General features: G+C 44.8%; 1 protein-coding gene across 6 annotated transcripts in view; it reads left to right on the forward strand.

Annotated features, from left to right (window-relative positions):
* Positions 1–20,060, forward strand: part of ABAT (4-aminobutyrate aminotransferase) — a 111,092-nt gene that overhangs the window by 49,179 nt on the left and 41,853 nt on the right. For all 6 annotated transcript variants that reach the window (XR_012092910.1, XM_007985096.3, XM_007985080.3 and 3 more), the window contains exons 2-3: positions 7,148–7,258; positions 18,205–18,302. Coding sequence is in view for 5 of the 6 variants with exons in the window: in XM_007985096.3 (XP_007983287.2) it covers positions 7,189–7,258; positions 18,205–18,302 (168 nt within the window). In the remaining variant the exon portion in view is untranslated. The remainder of the gene's footprint in view (positions 1–7,147; positions 7,259–18,204; positions 18,303–20,060) is intronic.

Below are 20,060 nucleotides of genomic sequence, written 5' to 3' on the forward strand. Positions count from 1 at the left end.
GTCTATTCAGATCTTTTGTCCATTTTTTGATCGAATTATGAGATTTTTTTTTTTCTATAGAGTTGTTTGAGCTCCTTTGTATATTCCGGTTATTAATCCCTTGTCAGGGGAGAAGTTTGTAAAAATTTTCTCTTGTTCTATGGGTTGCCTCTTCCCTTTGTTGATTATATCCTTTGCTGAAGCACAGACCCTTCTGGATGCAGCTAGAGCAGCTGGGCTCCCTCCTCCCTTTGAGAAGGTCTCCAGAGGGTCCTATCAATCAAGATCAGCCTAGAAATTGTTGCCTGCGGTTGGCTCCAGCTGACCGCACCCTCACCTTCCCTCCCAGCGCTCTATGATTTCATACCACAATCACCCTTGCTATGCACCAGGATCCTTAGCTACTCCGTGTCATCATACACTTCTGAGCACTTGCCTCATCCCTGTTTTCTTCTTTGCCTTCTGAAATCTCCTAACTTTTGAAGGTGCAGCTCAGGCAACAACTCCCTGACATTGTTATCCCAGCCAGAATGAATCTCCCCATGTTCCCTTAGCAGGTCCCTCACACCAACAAGCTAGTCATGATTCTGTTCTATCTTACACAGAATTTGTTGTTGACAGTGAACTGGAAAATTTTTATGTACATATCATGCTGGGTTATTTTAAGAAATTATTCACATGATGGGTAAAGCAGCCTAGTACATGAAATTCTTCCTTTTTTTTTCTGCTCATAGTTCTCTGCCACTAAATTATGGGCTTCAGAAAGAAAGCAATTTATCCATCTTAGTTTCTCCTAAGAGAAGTGATGCACTGGCCGGGAGCAGTGGCTCATGCCTGTAATCCCAACCTTTTGGGGGAGTCCAAGATGGGAGGATCACTCGAGCTCAGGAGTTCGAGACCAGCCTGGGCAACATAGCAAGACCTCATCTCTACTAAAAATTTTAAAAATTAGCCAGGCATGATGGCAAATGCCTGTAGTCCCTGCTACTTGATGGCCGAGATGGGAAGAATGCTAGAGCCCAGGAGATAGAGGCTGCAGTGAGCCCTGATCACCCCACTGCACTCCAGCCTGGGCGACAGAGAGAGACCCTGTCTGAGACAGAGAGAGAGAGATTGATTAAACGATGCAGTGCCTTGCTGATAACAGGTGCCTAATTAACTTTTGCTGATTGAATTAGTGGGCGGGAGGGAGTGAATGAATGACATTAACTCTTCCAATTGTTTGAAATATATTGTGCTAAGAATTAATGTCTAACAGAGATCAGATTTTGTTATAAGGTCAATTTTCAACTGCAGGCCACCAAAATGTCACCACGGTATATTTTCCAATGTGACATTTTGTGATTGAAAGCGTGTGGGTTTGGCTCTCACTTTTGCAGAATATTCAAATGTTGAGTTATCTGAGATACTTGGATTTTCAAAAACATGTTTAATGGAAATTGAATTGTGTGTCGCCTCTGTGCTCCCTGTTTGAGACAAGTGGTTTTAAAGGAAAGAGATCAACTGCACTTTCTACATAGTTACTGTGTTGCTAAATTAATAGGCTTGCATTGAGTTGGATATGCTGGGATAGAAAAAAAAATTACATAGTTACTGTGTTGCTAAATTAATAGGCTTGCATTGAGTCAGATATCCTAGAATAGAAAAAAAAAATAATCCATTGAGTTATTAAGAAAAGAGTTTGGGCCGTGCGCAGTGGCTCACGCCTGTAATTCCAGCACTTTGGGAGGCTGAGGCGGGTAGATTGCAAGGTCAGGAGACTGAGAACCTCCTGGCCAACATGGTGAAACCCCGTTTCTACTAAAAATACAAAAATTAGCTGGGTGTGGTGGCACGTGCCTGTAATCCCAGCTACTAGGGAGGCTGAGGCAGGAGAATTGCTTGAACCAGGGAGTCAGAGGTTGCAGTGAGCTGATATCACGCCACTGCACTCCAGCCTGGCAACAGAGTGAGACTTCGTCTCAAAAAAGAGTTTGGTTTCTCAGTTAATTCATGACCACACTTTCCAAGCCCATACTTTCTCAAAAAGTTTCCTCTGATGAAAAGCAGTAACATTTATTCTGTGAACTAGGTCATTTTTATTCATGAAGCCTCATATCAACAATAGCTAGGGACCGGGCACGGTGGCTCATGCCTGTAATCTCAGCACCTTGGGAGGCCAAGGCAGGCGGATCACTTGAGCTCAGAAGTTCGAGACCAGCCTGCACAACGTGACAAAAACCTGGCCCTACTGAAAATACCAAAATTAGCTGGGCGTGGTGGCTTTTGCCTGTAGTTCCAGGTACTTAGGAGGTGGGAGGATGGCCTGAGCCTGGGAGAGGCAGAGGTTGCAGTGAGCCAAGATTACACCACAGCACTCCAGCATGGGTGACAGAGGCAGACCCTGTCTCAAAAACAAAAACAAAAACAGCTTGGTGTTTTTTTATTATCTGGATTAACTGATGTTACAATGCATGGAGGCAGGGGCTTTGGGGTCAGACAGTCTCAGGTCAGCCTGTGACTGAGGCCACATGTCATAACCTCTCTGAACCTCCCTTTTGTCATGTCTGAACAGGGAGATACCCTACTTCCATAGATGGTTGAGCAAAATGAGGGGAGTAATGTACCCTTCAGAACGTCTCACACAGACTGGGTACCGTGGCTTATGCCTATAACCCTAGTACTTTAGGACGCCAAGGTGGGAGGATCACTTGAGTCCAGGAGTTTGAGACCAGCCTGGGCAACATAGCAAGACCCCATCTCTAAAAAAAAAAAAATTTAAAAATTAACTGGGCATGGTGGTGCATGCCTGTAGTCCCAGCTACTTTGCGCGGCTAAGGTGGGAGGATCTCTCGAGCCCAGGAGTTCAAGGTTGCAGTGAGCCGTGATCACACCACTGCACTCTAGTGTTTCTTTGGTCTAGCCCTTTTTTGTCTAAAAAAAAAAAAAAAAAAAAAAAAGACCCTGTTTGAATGCTGGCTCATCTCAGTGGGTAGAGGGTGTTGTCAGGACTCTGGCCCAGCCCCGTCTAGTCAACTACGGCCAGTAGGGCCAGGTCTCCACCCCTGTAGAGGAATGGGGAAGTGTCTGAGAATGGGGAGAATGGTGTGCCGAGCAGACACCCCAGAAGATACTTCCTGCACCAACCCCACCCCACCCGTGATAGTACCTCAGTTGCCTGAAGACAGAATAATGACCTGTCTCTGTCTTCTAGGAGCTACCTCCTAGGGCTCTGCAGATGAAATGAGATGGTCCTACAGCACCAGCTGAGAGCCTGCACATAGCAAGTGCCCAGTACTTGATAATGCTTGGAGGGCAAGGGTGGCCTCTAATTGATCTTTGTGTGCCCTTGTACCCAGTGGAGGGTCCGGCACATGGTAGGTGTACCATGAATGTTCGTAACACAAATGCATCAATGGTAACCACCTCCCTCCTTCATTTACTCTTTCCTTCTAATAATACAGGCAACATTCTATTAGCTCTGTGGGCAGCCAGAGCGTGCTGCCAACTCGCCATCCTGGGCTCAGTGCCTGATTCTCCACACTATCCCTGCCCTGTGCTGCTCAGCCCATGCATTTCCCAGCACCTGCACCTCTACTCTGAACCCAGCCTGTCGTTCCTCCTTGCCCTGTTCTGTCTCCTTGGATTCAGGCCTCCCCTCCTGCTGTGGGATCTCTCTAGGTCTGTATTTATCACCTCTGGTTGGCACTACCTATATGGTGTCATCACAGGAGCAGAAGGGTGGGAGAAGCCTCTTGATCTTCATCTGGGACCAGGATGGAATTTCTGTCCACTGTGGGGCTGGGTAGAGTCGGGCAGCCCAAGCCAGGGCTGCATGAGGAGAGGGCTGTGTCCCCAGGGTCTGTCACAGAGTAAGTTTCAGGTGTCATAATTTGCAGTAAATCCATGCATTAGGCACAAGTCAGGATTCCTGAGCCAGATATCTCTCAATCCCAATGCTGGCTCCACCACCAACTTGCTGTGTCCTGGGTAAATCATATGGCTTCTTTTTAAAAAATAAATTGTTTTAATTTGTTTACTGTCCAAAGTACTCAATTGTTTATTTATCAAGAGAAACTATTTCTAATTTTTGTGTGTGTGTGAGATGGAGTCTCACTCTATCGCCCAGGCTGGAGTGCAATGGTGCAATCTCAGCTCACTGCCATCTCTGCCTCCCAGGTTCAAGTGGTTCTTGTGCCTAATTTTTGTATTTTTAGTAGAGACAGGGTTTTACCGTGTTGGCCAGGCTGATCTCGAACTCCTGACGTCAAGTGATCCACCTGCCTTGGCCTCCCAAAATTCTGGGATTACAGGAGTGAACCACTTACTGGTCCAAAGAGAAGCTATTTCTTAGCCCACACATTCATGTTTCATAGTTCAGGAACACAGGTCAGTGATAAACTTCTAGGTAATTCAACCCAAAGAAATTATTTATATTCCAAAATCACTTTGCACTCTGAACAATAACAGTGGTCCTCATCGCCTCTGCATATGCCTTCTTTCTTGGTTCAGCCACAGCAAACTTAGAGAGCTGCAACGCTCCAACTCTCTATAAGTCAATAGACTGCTCCGACAATGTGAAATCACAGACACTGGGCCAGAAGGCCACACACCTGAGTTTTGTCAAAGCACTGGAAATCGAGGTTGTTGTCCTTGATAGGTATGTCAACCTCAACACCAATGCCTTTCCTGGATCACTTTTTTTTTTAACTGTGATTTTAAAAATCACACATGGCCGGGCGCGGTGGCTCACGCCTGTAATCCCAGCACTATGGGAGGCCGAGGCGGGCGGATCATGAGGTCAGGAGATCCAGACCATCTTGGCTAACACAGTGAAACCGCTTCTCTACTAAAAATATAAAAAAATTAGCCGGGCATAGTGATGGGCGCCTGTAGTCCCAGCTACTCGGGAGGCTGAGGCAGGAGAATGGCGTGAACCCGGGAGGCGGAGCTTGCAGTGAGCCGAGATCGCGCCACTGCACTCCAGCCTGGGCGACAGAGCGAGACTCTGTCTCAAAAAAAAAATTAAAAAATAAAAATCACACACATAACATAAAATTTACCATCTTCACCATTTTTAAGTATCCAGTACAGTAATATAAGCACTTTTTTTTTTTTTTTTTTTTTTTTGAGATGGAGTCTTGCTCTGTCGCCCAGGCTGGAGTGCAGTGGCGCGATCTCTGCTCACTGCAAGCTCTGCCTCCCGGGTTCACGGCATTCTCCTCCCTCAGCCTCCCGAGTAGCTGGGACTACAGGTGCCCGCCACCACGCCTGGATAATTTTTTGTATTTTTAGTAGAGACAGGGTTTCACCATGTTAGCCAGCGTGGTCTCGATCTCCTGACCTTGTGATCCACCCACCTTCTGTTTCCAGGAGGTTGACTACTTTAGATGTTTCACATGAGAGGAATCATTCAGTATCTGATCTTTTGCAACTGGCTTATTTCACTTATCATAGTATCTTCCAGGCTCATCCATATTGAAGCATGTGACAGGATTTCCTCCTTTTTTAAGGCTGCATAATATTCCATTGTGTGGATATGGCTTCCCATTCATCTGTCAATGGACGTCTAGGTTGCTTCCACCTCTTGGCTATTGTGAATAATGCTACAGTGAACATGGATTAAAATACATCACTTCTGGAGCATCAGTTTCCTCATCTGTAAAATGGGGATAATCATGCCTGCCCCATTGTTGCTGGCACATGAAGGAAGCCTGATAAATCATGCTCCTAGCACATTTCACTTTTCCTTCAAGATGCTTCTCCCCACCACAATGATGCCCTTTTAATGTTATGATTCATTTCACTCTCTTTGTTCCTCCTGAGGATGTAAGCTCCAGGTCTGCCTCATTCATCCCTGTATGTCCAGCCTGAGAAACAGTACTTGGTACAAAGTTAGCACTCAATGGAGTACTTGTTGCAAAATAAATAGAGGAATTTTGATGGAGTGTTTGGGCTAAGTGTTGCGTAACTGTGAGGTTTGCTGACTCTGGGGTTACACACAATTGAGTTCTCCTTTCAGATCCACCACTTAACTTCTCTGTGCCTCAATTCCCTCCTCTGTAAAAAGACCATGGAGCATAGTTGTGCATGTTAATAATAGTAATAAATATTAATCATACTGTATATAAAGCGTTTTGTGCCGCATGCATCACACAGAAAGGACTCGGGAAACAGGGTCCATGAAGAGGAATGACATGGATGGTGCTGTCGCTGTTCTGAGATACAAATTTTGTTCTGAGATTCAATACCGTTTATGTAAAAAATACACATGCCAATTAACAAAACAGGTTTTTAGCAGAAAGATCTACAAACAGAAGGATGCACAGAAAACACATTTAAATGATGTTCTCGAGAGAGGGAACCGGGAGAAAGGAGAGATGATAAAAGGAAACAAACCAGGGGATAGGGGGTGCTCCAGGTTCCCAATAAGAATGGCAATCAGGGCTGGACACAGTGGTTCATACCTGTAATCCCAGCACTTTGGGAGGCCGAGGCAAGCAGATTACTTGAGGTCAGAATTTCGAGACCAACCTAGCCAACATAGTGAAATCCAGTCTCTATTGGAAAAAAAAAAAAAAAAAAGCTGGGCGCGGTGGCATGCTCCTGTAGTCCCAGTTACTCAGGAGGCTGAGGTTGCAGTGAACCAAGATCGAGCCACTGCACTCCAGCCTGGGAGACAGAATGAGACTCCATCTCAAAAACAAAAAAAAATTGAATTAAAGTATGTATTCAGTGTAATATAGTTTTGGGGTTTTTTTGAAACAGGGTCTCACTTTGTCACCCAGGCCGGAGAGCAGTGGCACGATTATGGCTCACTGCAGCCTCAAATTCCTGGGCTTAGGCAATCCTCCCACCTCAGCCTCCTGAGTAGCTGGGACTATAGACACGTACCACCACACCCAGCTAATTTTTAAAGTTTTTGTGAAGATGGGATCTTGCTATGCTGCCCAGACTGGTCTGGAACTCTTGGACTCAAGAAATCCTTGGTCTCCCAATGTGCTGAGATGACAGGTGTGAGCTACCGTGCCTGGCCTAATACATAAAGTGCATATTCAGTATAAAACCCAAGCATTTGACAATGTCAGAAGAACCTTCTCCACTAGGTGGGAAGTGGTGGGGATGGGATCTTTGACTGAGAGGGGAGTGGTCTTCATGGGTCTAAGTCTGCATTTCTGGTTTCTTTCAGGGTGGCAGCACGCAAAGGGCATCCCTGTCCCTCAAGGGGTCATGGCCTCCATGTTGCTCGCCCGGCACCTGGCCTGCAGCTTCCAGCACAGCTACCGCCTGCTGGTGCCCGGTAAGCCCCAGGGGTCTTGACAAGAACTGGTCCTAATGGAAGACACCATCCAGACTAGGGATTCCTGGGCTGGAAGAGCCCTTGGGGATAAAGGGACCAGCCAGTGAGTGTTCCTGGGACTGTCCCACTGTATTAGTCTGTTCTCATGCTGCTAATAAAGACATACCTGAGACTGGGTATTTTATAAAGAAAAAGAGGTTTAATGGTCTCACAGTTTCACATGGCTGGGGAGGCCTCACAATCATGATGGAAGGTGAAGGAGGAATAAAGGCATGTCTTACATGGAGACAGGCAAGACAGCGTGTGCAGGGGAACTGCCCTTTATAAAACCATCAGATCGTGTGAGACTTACTCAATTAACTCTCATGAGAACAGCATGGGAAAGACCCAGTCCTGTGATTCAATTACCTCCCACTGGGTCCCTCCCACAACACATGGGAATTATGGGAGCTACAATTCAAGATGAGATTTGAATGAGGACACAGCCAAACCATATCACCCACTATCCATAAAACTATCACCATCGCCACCTCCTTTCCCTCTCCCATCTCTGTCATATGATCCTGTCCCACGTGCCTCAGTGGGACGGGATTGGATCCACCCTGGAGCCACCCTGCCTGCAGGTAGGCGATGGCCTCCACAGCCAGACGGTCCCAGGCCATCTCTGCAGGGACCGCTGGGGAAATCACGCATCTGGGGTTGCTGCTAAGGAACAAAGAAAGCCATAAACAACTCCGAAATTGACCTAAAGGCCAACCGTGTTTCAAAGTCACTGGATCACTGGACGGGAGGCACCATCTTAGGAATGTGTCACCCCCACTCCACCCCACACCCATGGCCACCTGCACAGGCTCCTTCTTCCTTCTGTTTGACCTCTTCGAGACCTCCCTCCCAATAGTCCCACGAGGCAGACCTGAGTGAATCCCATTTTATAGGTAAGAGAACTGAGGCTCAGAGAAGCAAATCCAGTTGCCCAAGGTCACACAGCCACTTGCATGCAACTCTGTCCAGCTCCGATGCTAAGTACTCCTCCATGTGCCTCCGTGTGGCTCTGGAGACAGAGCCGCCAGCAGGAGCCTCCCTTCGGATGCCCCAAGATTGGCCTCCTGCAGAGATATAAACTGCCTGGCCCGGGCCTGGCCATGACATAGGTTCAGAAAGACCAGTGAGCCTCCAGTCTGTCTCCAGCTCTCTCAGAGCCCCTGTGCTTCTCACCACAGTGTCCCTTGTTGTCAGGCCTTACTGCCTTCTGAAGACAAACTGCTAGCCATGTCCTTGGTCTGCATGTTGAATGCTGGTACGTATGTCCTGGGTGGGATAAACAGTAGGAGTGTTTGCCCCTCCCCAGGGAGTATTAGCAGGCTTTATTTTAAAATAAACATCTTGGCCGGGCACAGTGGCTCACAACTGTAATCCCAGCACTTTGGGAGGTGAGGTGGGCAGATCACCTGAGGTCAGGAGTTCGAAACCAGCCTGGCCAACATGGTGAAACCTCGTCTCTACTAAAAATACAAAAAAATTTAGCCAGGTGTGGTGGTGGGTGCCTGTAATCCTAGCTACTTGGGAGGCTGAGGCAGAAGAAGCACTTGAACCCAGAAGGTGGAGGTTGCAGTAAGCTGAGATTGAGCCATTGTACTTCAGCCTGGGTGACAGAGCAAGAAAAGAGAGAGAGAGAGAGACAGAGAGAGAGAGAAAGAGAGAAAGAAAGAGAGAGAGATAAGGAGGGAAGGAGAGTAGGGAAGGGAGGAAGGGAGGGAAAGAAAGAAACTAGCTGACTAGCTGGGCACAGTGGCTCACACCTATAACCCCAGCACGTTGGGAGACTGAGGCAGGAAGATCGCTTGAGCCCAGGGGTTTGAGACCAGCCTGGGCAACATAGGGAGACCCTGTCTCTATGAAAAATACAAAACTTAGCTGGACATGGTGACATGTGCCTATAGTCTCCCTACTGGGGAGGTTGAAGTGGGAGGATTGCTTGAACCTGGGAGATTGAGGCTATAGTGGGCCATGATCATGCCACAGCACTCCAGCCTGGGTGGCCTTGTCTTAAAATAATAATAATAGATAAATACATTTTTAAGGACACTAAGAAACTGACCTTGGTATGTTACCATTAACCAAACTGCAGACTTATTTGGCTTTCACTCATTTTTCCTTTAAGGTCTTTTTTTTGCTCCAGGATCCAATCCAGGTACACAAAATGCATTGATTTGTCTCATCTTCCATGGCCTCCTCTGGTCTGTGACGGTTTCTCAGTCTTTTTCTTATTCTTCTTGACCTTGATAGTTTCGAGAAGTTATCAATGGCTTTTGAAATTTTGCTTTTCCTTTTTCCTTCTTTTTTCGTGTGTGTGTGTGTGTGTGTGTGTGTGTGTGTGTGTGTGATTTTGAAACGGAGTCTTGCTCTGTCACCCAGGCTGGAGTGGTGCCATGGTGCAATCTCGACTCACTGCAACCTCCGCCTCCCGGATTCAAGTGATTCTTCTGCCTCAGCTTCCCAAGTAACCGGGATTACAGGCACCTGCCACCACTCCCAGCTAGTTTTTATATTTTTTGTAGAGATGAGGTTTCACCATGTTGGCCAGGCTGGTCGCCAACTCCTGACCTCAAGTGATTCACCCATCTTGGCCTCCCAAAGTCTTGGGATTACAGGCATGAGCCACTGCACCCGGCTGAGGTTTTGCTTTATTTATTTATTTATAAGAGAAGCATATTAATATTTACCCATAATTATGCTAAAATAAATCAGAAAGATGTAGTTATGGAGGGCTCCAAGTCAGAAAGAGAGTCTGGCACAGATGATCCATTCATTCCATAATTAAGGCTGTTGAGCACCTACTGCATGCCAAGTGCTGTCCTGGGTACTGAGGATGTGGCAGTGAAGAAAGAGATGTGGCTCTTTGGAGCTCTAGCCTGGTGGCACATGTGGCACCATCTTTAAAGGTCATTCTCAAGGACATCTGAGCCTTCCTAAGGAGACACCATGGGAAAAGTACTAGATCAAGATTCATATGATTGGGTTACCGGCTTCACCACACATTAACCAAATGAGCCTAACCGATAGACCTTACCCAAGACTCGGTTTTCTCATCAGGAAAATGGGTCTAATAATCGTATCCTTCCTATTTCACAAATTTATTGCATTAGAAGAAATGGTTCATATGAGCCAAGCACAGTGGCTCATGCCTATAATACCAACACTTTGGGAGGCTGAGGCAGGTGGATCACCTGAGGTCAGGACCAGCCTGGCCAACATGATGAAACCCCGTCTCTACTAAAAATACAAAAATTAGCTGGGCATGGTGATGCACACCTGCAATCCCAGCTACTTGGGAGGCTGAGGCAGGAGAATCGCTTAGAACCCAGGAGGCGGAGGTCGTAGTGAGCCGAGATTATACCACTGCACTCCAGCCTGGGCAAGAGAGCAAGACTCCATCTCAAAAAAAAAAAAAAAGTAATGGTTTACAGGAAAGCACTTTATTTGTATTTACAGTAAGGTGGGAAGTGTCCTAACTCCCATTTTACAAGCATGGAAATACAGGCACAATGCCAAAAAAAAAGAAATGGCTAAATCACAGAGTTCCTTACCTTTACCTCTTCTGCATTTACTTGGCTGGAGCTGAATCCTTTTTGGCACATTTATGATTTAGAAAACCATAAGGTGAGATTTTGTCTTTCCTTTTGACTTATTGATTTGGGATATCTAGTAAGCCAGAATATGGCTTTTTAAGAATACTAAAACACAGTGTTGGCAAAGATACAGGAATATGTGCACTCTCCTACACTGCTATTAGGCAAGTAGCAACCAGGGGAAGGGTTAAAAAATGATAGGAATTACAGCTTACTTTTAATCCAGTTAGCCTTCACCACCACTCCTTAAGGTAAAAGAAACTGCAAGTCAGGGAAATTCAGTTGCCAGAGTCACAGAGCTGATTAGCAGCTGAGCCATTCTTTTGAGCTAAGCCCAGTTGGCTCCAGGACCCAAGCCACTGTATTAGTTGTCTGCTGCCACATAACACATACCCCTAAATTTAGCAGCTTGGGATCCTATGTTTATTATCTCACAGTTTCCGTGGTTTGGGAATCCAGGGGTGACTTAGCCAGATCCTGTGGCTCAAGGTCTGTGATGAGGGTGTAGTGAAGCTGTCAGCTGGGGCTGTGGTCTCATCTGATGGCTCAGCATGGCAGTTGGAGGATCCACTGGTAGTCCCACTTACGGGGTTGTGGCTGGATTCAGTTCCTTGGAGGCTGTCAGCCAGAAGCCACTCTCTCAGTTCCTTGATATGTGGACCTCTTCACAGAGCTGCTTACAATGCAGCAGTTGCTCCCTCAAAGCAAGAGGGGGTGCCAAAAATGGAAGCCTCAGCCTGCAACCATACCCACAGTGTTTTCCTGCTTCTCCATGGTGTCTCCACCCATCAGGTCACTGTGAGGCCATTAAACGTGATGATAGTTAACAATGTGAGATGGTGTTCCCAATGGCACCATTTTATGCCTCCTCAAAACTAATAATCTTTTTTTTTTTTTTTTTTTTTTTGAGGCGGAGTCTCGCTCTGTCGCCCAGGCTGGAGTGCGGTGGCGCAATCTTGGCTCACTGCAAGCTCCGCCTCCCAGGTTCAAGCGATTCTCCTGCCTCAACCTCCTGAGTAGCTGGGACTACAGGTGCCTGCCATCACGCCCAGCTAATTTTTGTGTATTTTTAGTAGAGACGGGGTTTCACCGTATTAGCCAGGATGGTCTCGATCTCCTGACCTCGTGATCCGCCCGCCTCGGCCTCCCAAAGTGCTGGGATTACAGGCGTGAGCCACCGCGCCTGGCCGAAACTAATAATCTTATGTTGGTAAATAGGGTACAGAGAGTGGGAGACCCCATCAAAATTGTTATCACTGGGTAGAAAATTAAATGTGTTTTCTTTTTTCCATGTTGCTTCTTGGTATCTTCCTCAATAAGCATTTTATCACAAAATAAGTCAGGTGGACAGTTGCAGGAGCAGATAAAAATTTTTTTAACAGAAAAGCAGAGCAAATAACTCCAGTAGGACTTCACCTTCATTCTGGCCAGGCTCACGTACAGAACTTTGGCCGTTTGGGAACATGACATTCGTTTATCACTCTGAGTCTAAAGATCAAGAGAACATGAGAAATGTTTGCTGCCTGCTTTATAGTTTGGAGCTAAAAATGGACTCTGGCTTGGCATGGCCATTGAGGGCTGTGAGCCTCAGAGGGCCGGGCTGGATGGACTGTTCACCCACTGTGTCTAGTCGTGTGTGTCAATAACACACTCTTGCCTTCTGGATGTGTTATTTTATTCATGAATGAAAATGCTTGATCATTCAGTATTAATTCAAACTGTTTTTTTGCATTTTTGTGATCATGATCAAAATTTGCCTTTGGGAGAAATGTGTTGTTTTCTGTAAATGTTTCATTCAAAGGCTAGCACTAGATGAAATCAAAGATAGCCTCAGTTCTATTCATAGCGTCTAGGAAAGAGGTCAGATGGGCAAATTTCCTGCTAACCACTTGCTAGCTGCGTGATCTTGGGCAAATTAATTAACCTCTCTGAGCCTCAGTGTCCTCTTCTGTAATGTAAGAATAATAACACAAACTCCTCATAGAAGTTTGTGATAATTAAATGAGATAAGCCATGTAAATTGCTCCGGATGATTCCTGGTTTGTTCACCCTAAGTGCTCAATACACACTTGAATCTGCTTTTGTGTCTTCATAGATGAGATCCAAGAAAAGGTTTACTTGTCCCTTCAATTTTTGTTCTGTTCTTTTGTGGTGTGTGGTGTTATATGTCATCATTAAGAGAATATTCAATGTAGTAGTATTTGGTTGTTTTCCTCTTTTAAAAATGCCAACATTGAGATATAGAAGGAAACGCAGAAGTATTGGGATTGCAAGAACCTGGGTTCCAGTACTGAGTCTGCAACTCACTAGCTGTGTGACATCAGGAAAGTCACTTAACATCTCTGATCCTCATCTGTAAACTGTGAACAACAATACCCATCTGTATTGTTGTATTTACTTGTGGATTACTTAAAATAGAGGGAGTTTGCCTAAATAGGGCCAGCCTAGCATTTTAGTAAAGACTGAATATGTGTTAATTTCCCCATTCCCCCCCTTTCTGATAGCACAGTTGCAAACAAACTTATGGAAAACATGATAGGAACTGATACAGTTCTTGGAACAGACCCATCTGCCTTGCGCCTGTCATCAGCATTCCTGGCTTGTGCCCCATAGCTCCCAGTTGGTCATTTCTCACCCTTTCTTCACCACCTCTCCCAGCTCCTGTTTCCCCATGGCCTTGACATCCTCATTATTGCGGCTCCATTTGATCCCACGCTCTCCAGTCATTTCTCTCTGGATCCATTCAGCCGCAGCTCCCCCTGTGAACTGCTCCCATTCCCAGTGTTTCCACACTCCAGTTCCCAAGAAATCTGATTGCTACAATGCAGTGTCAAGACACTTTCTGGAGAAAAGAAAGGAGGACGTGTGTGTCCTCATTTAAGAACAGCTTGCTGATTTCTAATTTTTCATTTTCCTCCTTTGCTGGAAACAAAGCAAGATCTGCACCGGTGAAGAGCTATTTTTATCGAAATACGCATCCCCGAAGATCTAGTTGGAATCAATGCTGTCCTGTAATCCTGAGTTCTGGCCAAGGAAAAGATAAATAGTGTAAAAAAGTAGGACTGGGCACGGTGGCTCACACCTGTAATCCTAGCACTTTGGGGGGGTGAGGCGGGTGGATTGCCTGAGCTCAGGAGTTCGAGACCAGTCTGGGAAACATGGCAAAACCCCTTCTCTGCCAAAAATGCAAAAAATTAGCCAGGCATGGTGGCGCATGCCTGTGATCCCAGCTACTCAGGGGTCTAAGGTGAGAGGATTGCTTGAAACCGGGATGCAGAGGTTGCAGTGAGCCAAGATTGCACCACTGCATTCCAGCCTGGGCGACAGAGTGAGACCCTGTCTCAAAAAAAAAAAAAAAAAAGAAAGGTAGCCAGGCACAGTGTTGTGTACCTGTAGTCCTAGCTACGTGGGAGGCTCAGGCAGGAGGATCACTTGAGCCCAGGAGTTCAAAGCCAGGCTGGGCAACATAGCGAGACCTCATTTCTTTAAAAAAAAAAAAAAAAAAAAAAAAAAAAAAAAAAAGTCATCGATATGTTCTAGGACCTTTAACTCTCTTCTAATGGAATACTCTTTAGGAATTCCCTTTTTCAGATCAAAGAGAAGAAAATAAAAGCTGGTTTTTTTCATCCTTATATAAGTGTACTGCTGTATTTTAACTGTGCTTTTTGTTCAAAAGGCAGCATGATGTTACATAATTAATTCAGAAACCTTTGATAACCAAAGCAATTATGGAAAATTAAGAGTGAATTTAAATATATTTCTAAATCTCATAGCTTTGTATAGTTCAACAAGCTATCTGAGTGTGTGTCTGTGTGTGTGTGTGTGTGTGTGTGTCACGGGAGATCTTGGCACATTTCTTAACTTCTCTGAGCTTTAGAGTCCTCTCTTATGTAATGGAAACAGTTTTATAGTATATTTTTTATAATATATTATATAGCCAGGCGCAGTGGCTCATGCCTGTAATCCCAGCACTTTGGGAGGCCGAGGTGGGCGGATCATGAGGTCAGGAGATCAAGACCATCCTGGCTAACTTGGTGAAACCCCGTCTCTACTAAAAATACAAAAAATTAGCCGGGCTTGGTGGCGGGCGCCTGTAGTCCCAGCTACTGGGGAGGCTGAGGCAGGAGAATCGCGTGAATCTGGGAGGTGGAGCTTGCAGTGAGCCGAGATCGCGCCACTGCACTCCAGCCTGGGCGACAGAGCGAGACTCCATCTCCAAAAAATATATATATATATATTTTTTTCTTTTTAGTTATATGATATATATTTTAGCTACAATGTATTATATATATTTTAGTTATAATATATTATATAATATATATTTTAGTTATAATGTATTATACAATACATATTTTTGTTATAATATATATATTTGTTATAGTATATTATATATATTTGTTATATTATATAATATATATTTTAGTTATAACATATTTATATTTTTGTTATAATAATATATTATATAATATATATTTTAGTTATATTATATAATATATGTATATTTGTTTATTATATATATGAAGACAAAATTCGATTATTTATGTAATTTATATAAAGTGTCCACTGATTCCCTAGTTTGGTACAATTATGGCAACCCCAGTAAGAGGAACTAACATTTCCCAACCGTCAGATAGTAACGGGAAGGTGAAAGATCAACAGTAACACTAAAGGGATTTCTAGGGGTTCCTGATGGTAAACCCTCACACGCTTGTCTTGGATTCACTGCACCTGTGTTTCACTCAGGGATCAGCAAGGCTTGGGCTTGAGCTACCCTTTGTGTTTCAGCAACATACGGAGCTAAAAAGATTTGTGGGATTAACCCGGGACATCAAACACCCTCTGTAAATTCATTATACGTGATATGGAAAATGTGAAATGCGTTTCAAACAAATGATGCATGAGCATGTATTAGTCTGTTCTTGCAATGCTACAGAAAAATACCTGGGATTGGGTAATTTTTAAAGAAAGGTTTAATTGGCTCATGGTTCTGCAGGCTGTACAGGAAGTATGATGCTGGCATCTGCTCAGCTTCTGGGAAGGCCTCAGGAAACTTCCAATCATGGTGGAAGGAAAAGGGGGAGCAAGGTGTCTCACATGGTAGGAACAGGAGCAAGAAAGCAAGCAGGGAGGAGCCACATTTTTTTGTTTTTTTTTGTTTTTGAGAGGGAGTTTCACTTTGTCACCCAATCTGAAGTGCAGTGGCACGATCTTGGCTCACTGCAGCCTCTGCCTCCCAGGTTCAAGCAATGCTCATGCCTCAGCCTCCCTAATAGCTGGGATTACAGGTGCCTGCCACCACACCTGGCTAGTTTTTATATTTTTGGTAGAGATGGGATTTCGCCATGTTGGCCAGGCTGGTCTTGAACTCCTGACTTGAGGTGATCCACCTGCCTCAACCTCCCAAAGTGCTGGGATTACAGGCATGAGCCAGTGTGCCTGACCAGCCACACACTTTTAAACAACCAGGTCTCAACCGGCCTAAAAATACACAAATTAGCTGGGCGTGGTGGCGGACACCTGTAATCTCAGCTACTGGGGAGGCTGAGGCAGGAGAATCACTTGAACCTGGGAGGCAGAGGTTGCAGTGAGCCAATATTGTGTCTCTGCACTCCAGCCTGGGCAACTGAGTGACACTCTGTTTCAAAAAATAAAAATAAAATAATAAATAACCAGATCTCATGAGAACTTACTTTCTCCATGACAGCACAAAGCAGGATGGTGTTACACCATGAGAAACTGTGCCCATAATCCAATCACCTCCCACAAGACCCCACCTCCAGCATTAGGGGTTACATTTCAACATGAGATGTGGGCGGCGACATAGATCCCAACCATGTCAGACCCAAAGCTTGATTTTTAAAACAGAAACCATTTATTAAATGGGACCATCTGAATTTAGAAATGGGATGAGTGCTTCCTAGGTAATTTTGATAGGCACAACTGGGGCTGGGTGCTCCTGGCTTCTGGTGGGTAAAAGCCAGGGATGCTGCAAAGCATTCTATAATACACAGGACAGCCCCCCACAACAGAGGATTACCCAACCCCAAAATGTTAATATTGTCAAGGTTGAGAAACTTTGGTCTATATACATTTGGATGTAGATTACATTTTTACAAAATTTGGATACTTTTTGGAATCTGACCTTTCAGGTGCTAATGCCACGGGCATCTTTCCATGTACGTGAATATTCCAAATGTCAACCTCAAAACAATTAATAGGTACATAATATTCCATGAAATGGTTGGCTAGGCCACATTCTACTTAGCTGACTTCCGGTGCTGGACATTTAGGTTGTTTTCTCTTTGTTTTTTGTTCGTTTGTTGAGACAGCGTCTCACTCTCTTGCCCAAGCTGAAGTGCTGCAGTCATGGATCATGGCAGCCTCAACCTCCCGGGCTAAAGCAATCCTCCCAACTCAGCCTCCCAAGTAGCTGGAACTAAAGGCATTCACCACCATGCTTGGCTAATTTTTGTTTTCTGGGTTTTTTTTGGTAGAGTTGGAGTTTCACCATGTTGAAGTTGGTCGTGAACTTCTGAGCTCAAGGAATCCACCCACCTTGGACCCCCAGAGTGCTGGGATTACTGGCATGAGCTACCACATCTGGCCCTCTTTGCTGTTCTTATAGACAATATATGATGAATATTGTTTACCTCCATCTTTGTGTACTGCTCCCATTCTTTCCTTAGGATGAATCATCAAAAATGAGATTGCTCCGTTGAAAGCAATAGAAAGCTGGCATCAGATCAGGCATGGTGGCTCACACCTATAATCCCAGCACTTTGGGAGGTCAAAGCAGGTGCATTGCTTGAGCCCAGGAGTTTGAGGCCAGCCTGGGCAACATGGCGAAACCCCATCTCTACTAAAAATACCAAAATTAGCCGGGCATGGTGGTGCGTGCTTGTAATCCCAGATACTCAGGAGACTGAGGTAGAAGGATCACCTGAGCCTTGGGAGGTCAGGGCTGCAGTGAGCCATGTTGGGGTCAATGCATTCCAGCCTGGGCAATAGAGCTAGACCTTGTCTCAAATAAATAAATAAACAGAAAGCTGGCACCAGCTTGTACTCATGCCAGTAAAACAGGTTCATGCCTACTTGCCTACAACTTTGCTGACACTGAGTTTTCCCGTGTTTAAAATCTACAGTGTCCTCGTGGTGCCCCAGTTGGTCTGTCCAGACACAGTGTTCCGGGGTGGTCTGGCTGGGATGGGGCTAAGGTGCTGGCACTACCTCTGTTAGGGACATTGGGCATCAGTCAGGGCAGAATCCTCATGATCTCAGCGGTCACCAGGGATTTCTCATTGTCTTTGTTTACTGCAGGATCCAGACACATTAGTCAACCCGCAGCCAAAGTCGACGTTGAATTTGATTATGATGGGCCTCTGATGAAGACGGAAGTCCCAGGGCCTAGATCTCGGGTGAGTGGAGCACACCTGAGTGGGGTATTTTGGAAAAGGGAGAAAGGGGCCTAAGAAGCAAGAGCACAGCCAAGCTTAGGGACCTGTACTGATTGTCAGCTGCTTTCAGAGAGTTCATCACCAGAGATCCGAGATATTCAATTAGGCCATTTTGCCGTAAGACACCAAAGAAGGGCTGGGAGCGGTGGCTCACGCCTGTAATCCCAGCACTTTGGGAGGTAGAGGCGGGAGGATCACTTGAGGTCAGGAGTTCAAGACCAGCCTGGCCAACATAGTGAAACCCTGTCTCTACTCAAAATACAAAAATTGGCCAGGAGCGGTGGTGTGCACCTGTAGTCCCAGCTACTCGGGAGGCTGAGGCAAGGCAATCCCTTGAATCCGGGAGGCAGAGTTTGCAGTGAGCCAAGATGGTGCCTCTGCACTCCAACCTCGGTGACAGAGCAAGACTCCATCTAAAAAAAAAAAAAAAAAAAGAAGCCAACGAAGGCATAACAGAGGAGATGTATCAGTTTTCTGTTACCACAGTAATGCTTCATTACAAACAGCCACAAAAATCCCACTAGCATAGAGCAAGCCAATTGCTCATGTACTTAAGGTTCGTTGGGAGTTGGGTAGGCAACTCTGTTGGGCTCACCTGTATGCCTGGGGGATGGCTGGCTGTTGGTTGATCTAGGTTAGGCATGGCTTGAATCACTGCAGTGATTTGGTTCTCTTCCATGTGTCTGCCATGCTCCAGAAGGCTAGACGGGGCTTGTCCTCATGGCAATGACAAAGGTGTACAAAAGCAAGAGGAGAACATGCTACAGTTCTACTGAGGCCTGGGTGCTGTATGGGTCCGCCATCACTGCTGCCTCCTTTTGCTGGCCAAAGCAAGTCATAGCTTGCCTTAAGTCCAGAGTCAGGGGCTGGGGTACAACATCCAACCAACAGTGGAAGAACATGACAATGTTACATGGCACAGGGCTCAGAGATCAAATGCCCTTGAACTTGGTCTTGAAACCTTTCTAATACGAATTTATTTTTTCTTTGCATATTTTGCATATTTCATCTGTAATGTCTTTTTTTTTTTTTTTACTGTCAAAACATACTTCTTTTGTCATTGCAACTATTTTATAAATCCAGAAATCTTTGTACTAATATAAGTGATTGTAGTTATTTTGGATAGTGTTTTGCTAACAAATGGGAGAGATTTTAAATGCATATTTCTATTGGGGAGATAGATTTTAATCTAGTAGTAGTAAAATTCTTGGAATACTTCTTCATGTTTTTTTCATGAATATTATCCTGTGTTTTTATGTGGAAATATATAATTTTATGACACTAACTGGTAACATCTATTTTATGTTGAATTACTTTTGGAGTTGAAATCTTTGTAATATCAAAGCAACTAGTTTCTAATTCCCCATTTCTGTATAGAATAAAGTACAAGTGGTTTATGGAGTGTTTGGATTGTAATTATAAATGGTTCTTTGATATGCAAGTTAATATTTTCAGTTATTTATATTCTTAATGAGGTGTTAACACCATTTTTTCCCCAAATAACAGAGAATCTGTGTTTTTATGGACACTAGATAAACACCTTCAGCTTGAGATTTTCTTGCTAAATATTTTAGTTTATTTTATCTTTCAGGTGTCTGAATTTCAGCCTGTCTATTGTACTAGTAATTTAAGTGTGTAATTGAATAGTTTCCTGTCAACTATTTATATCAAGTAATTTTTAAAGTAATATTGTTGACTAATAAAATATTAAGTTATAGA

This window comes from Chlorocebus sabaeus, chromosome 5 (assembly GCF_047675955.1).
Source record: "Chlorocebus sabaeus isolate Y175 chromosome 5, mChlSab1.0.hap1, whole genome shotgun sequence".
In the NCBI taxonomy this organism is placed as follows: Eukaryota; Metazoa; Chordata; class Mammalia; order Primates; family Cercopithecidae; genus Chlorocebus; species Chlorocebus sabaeus.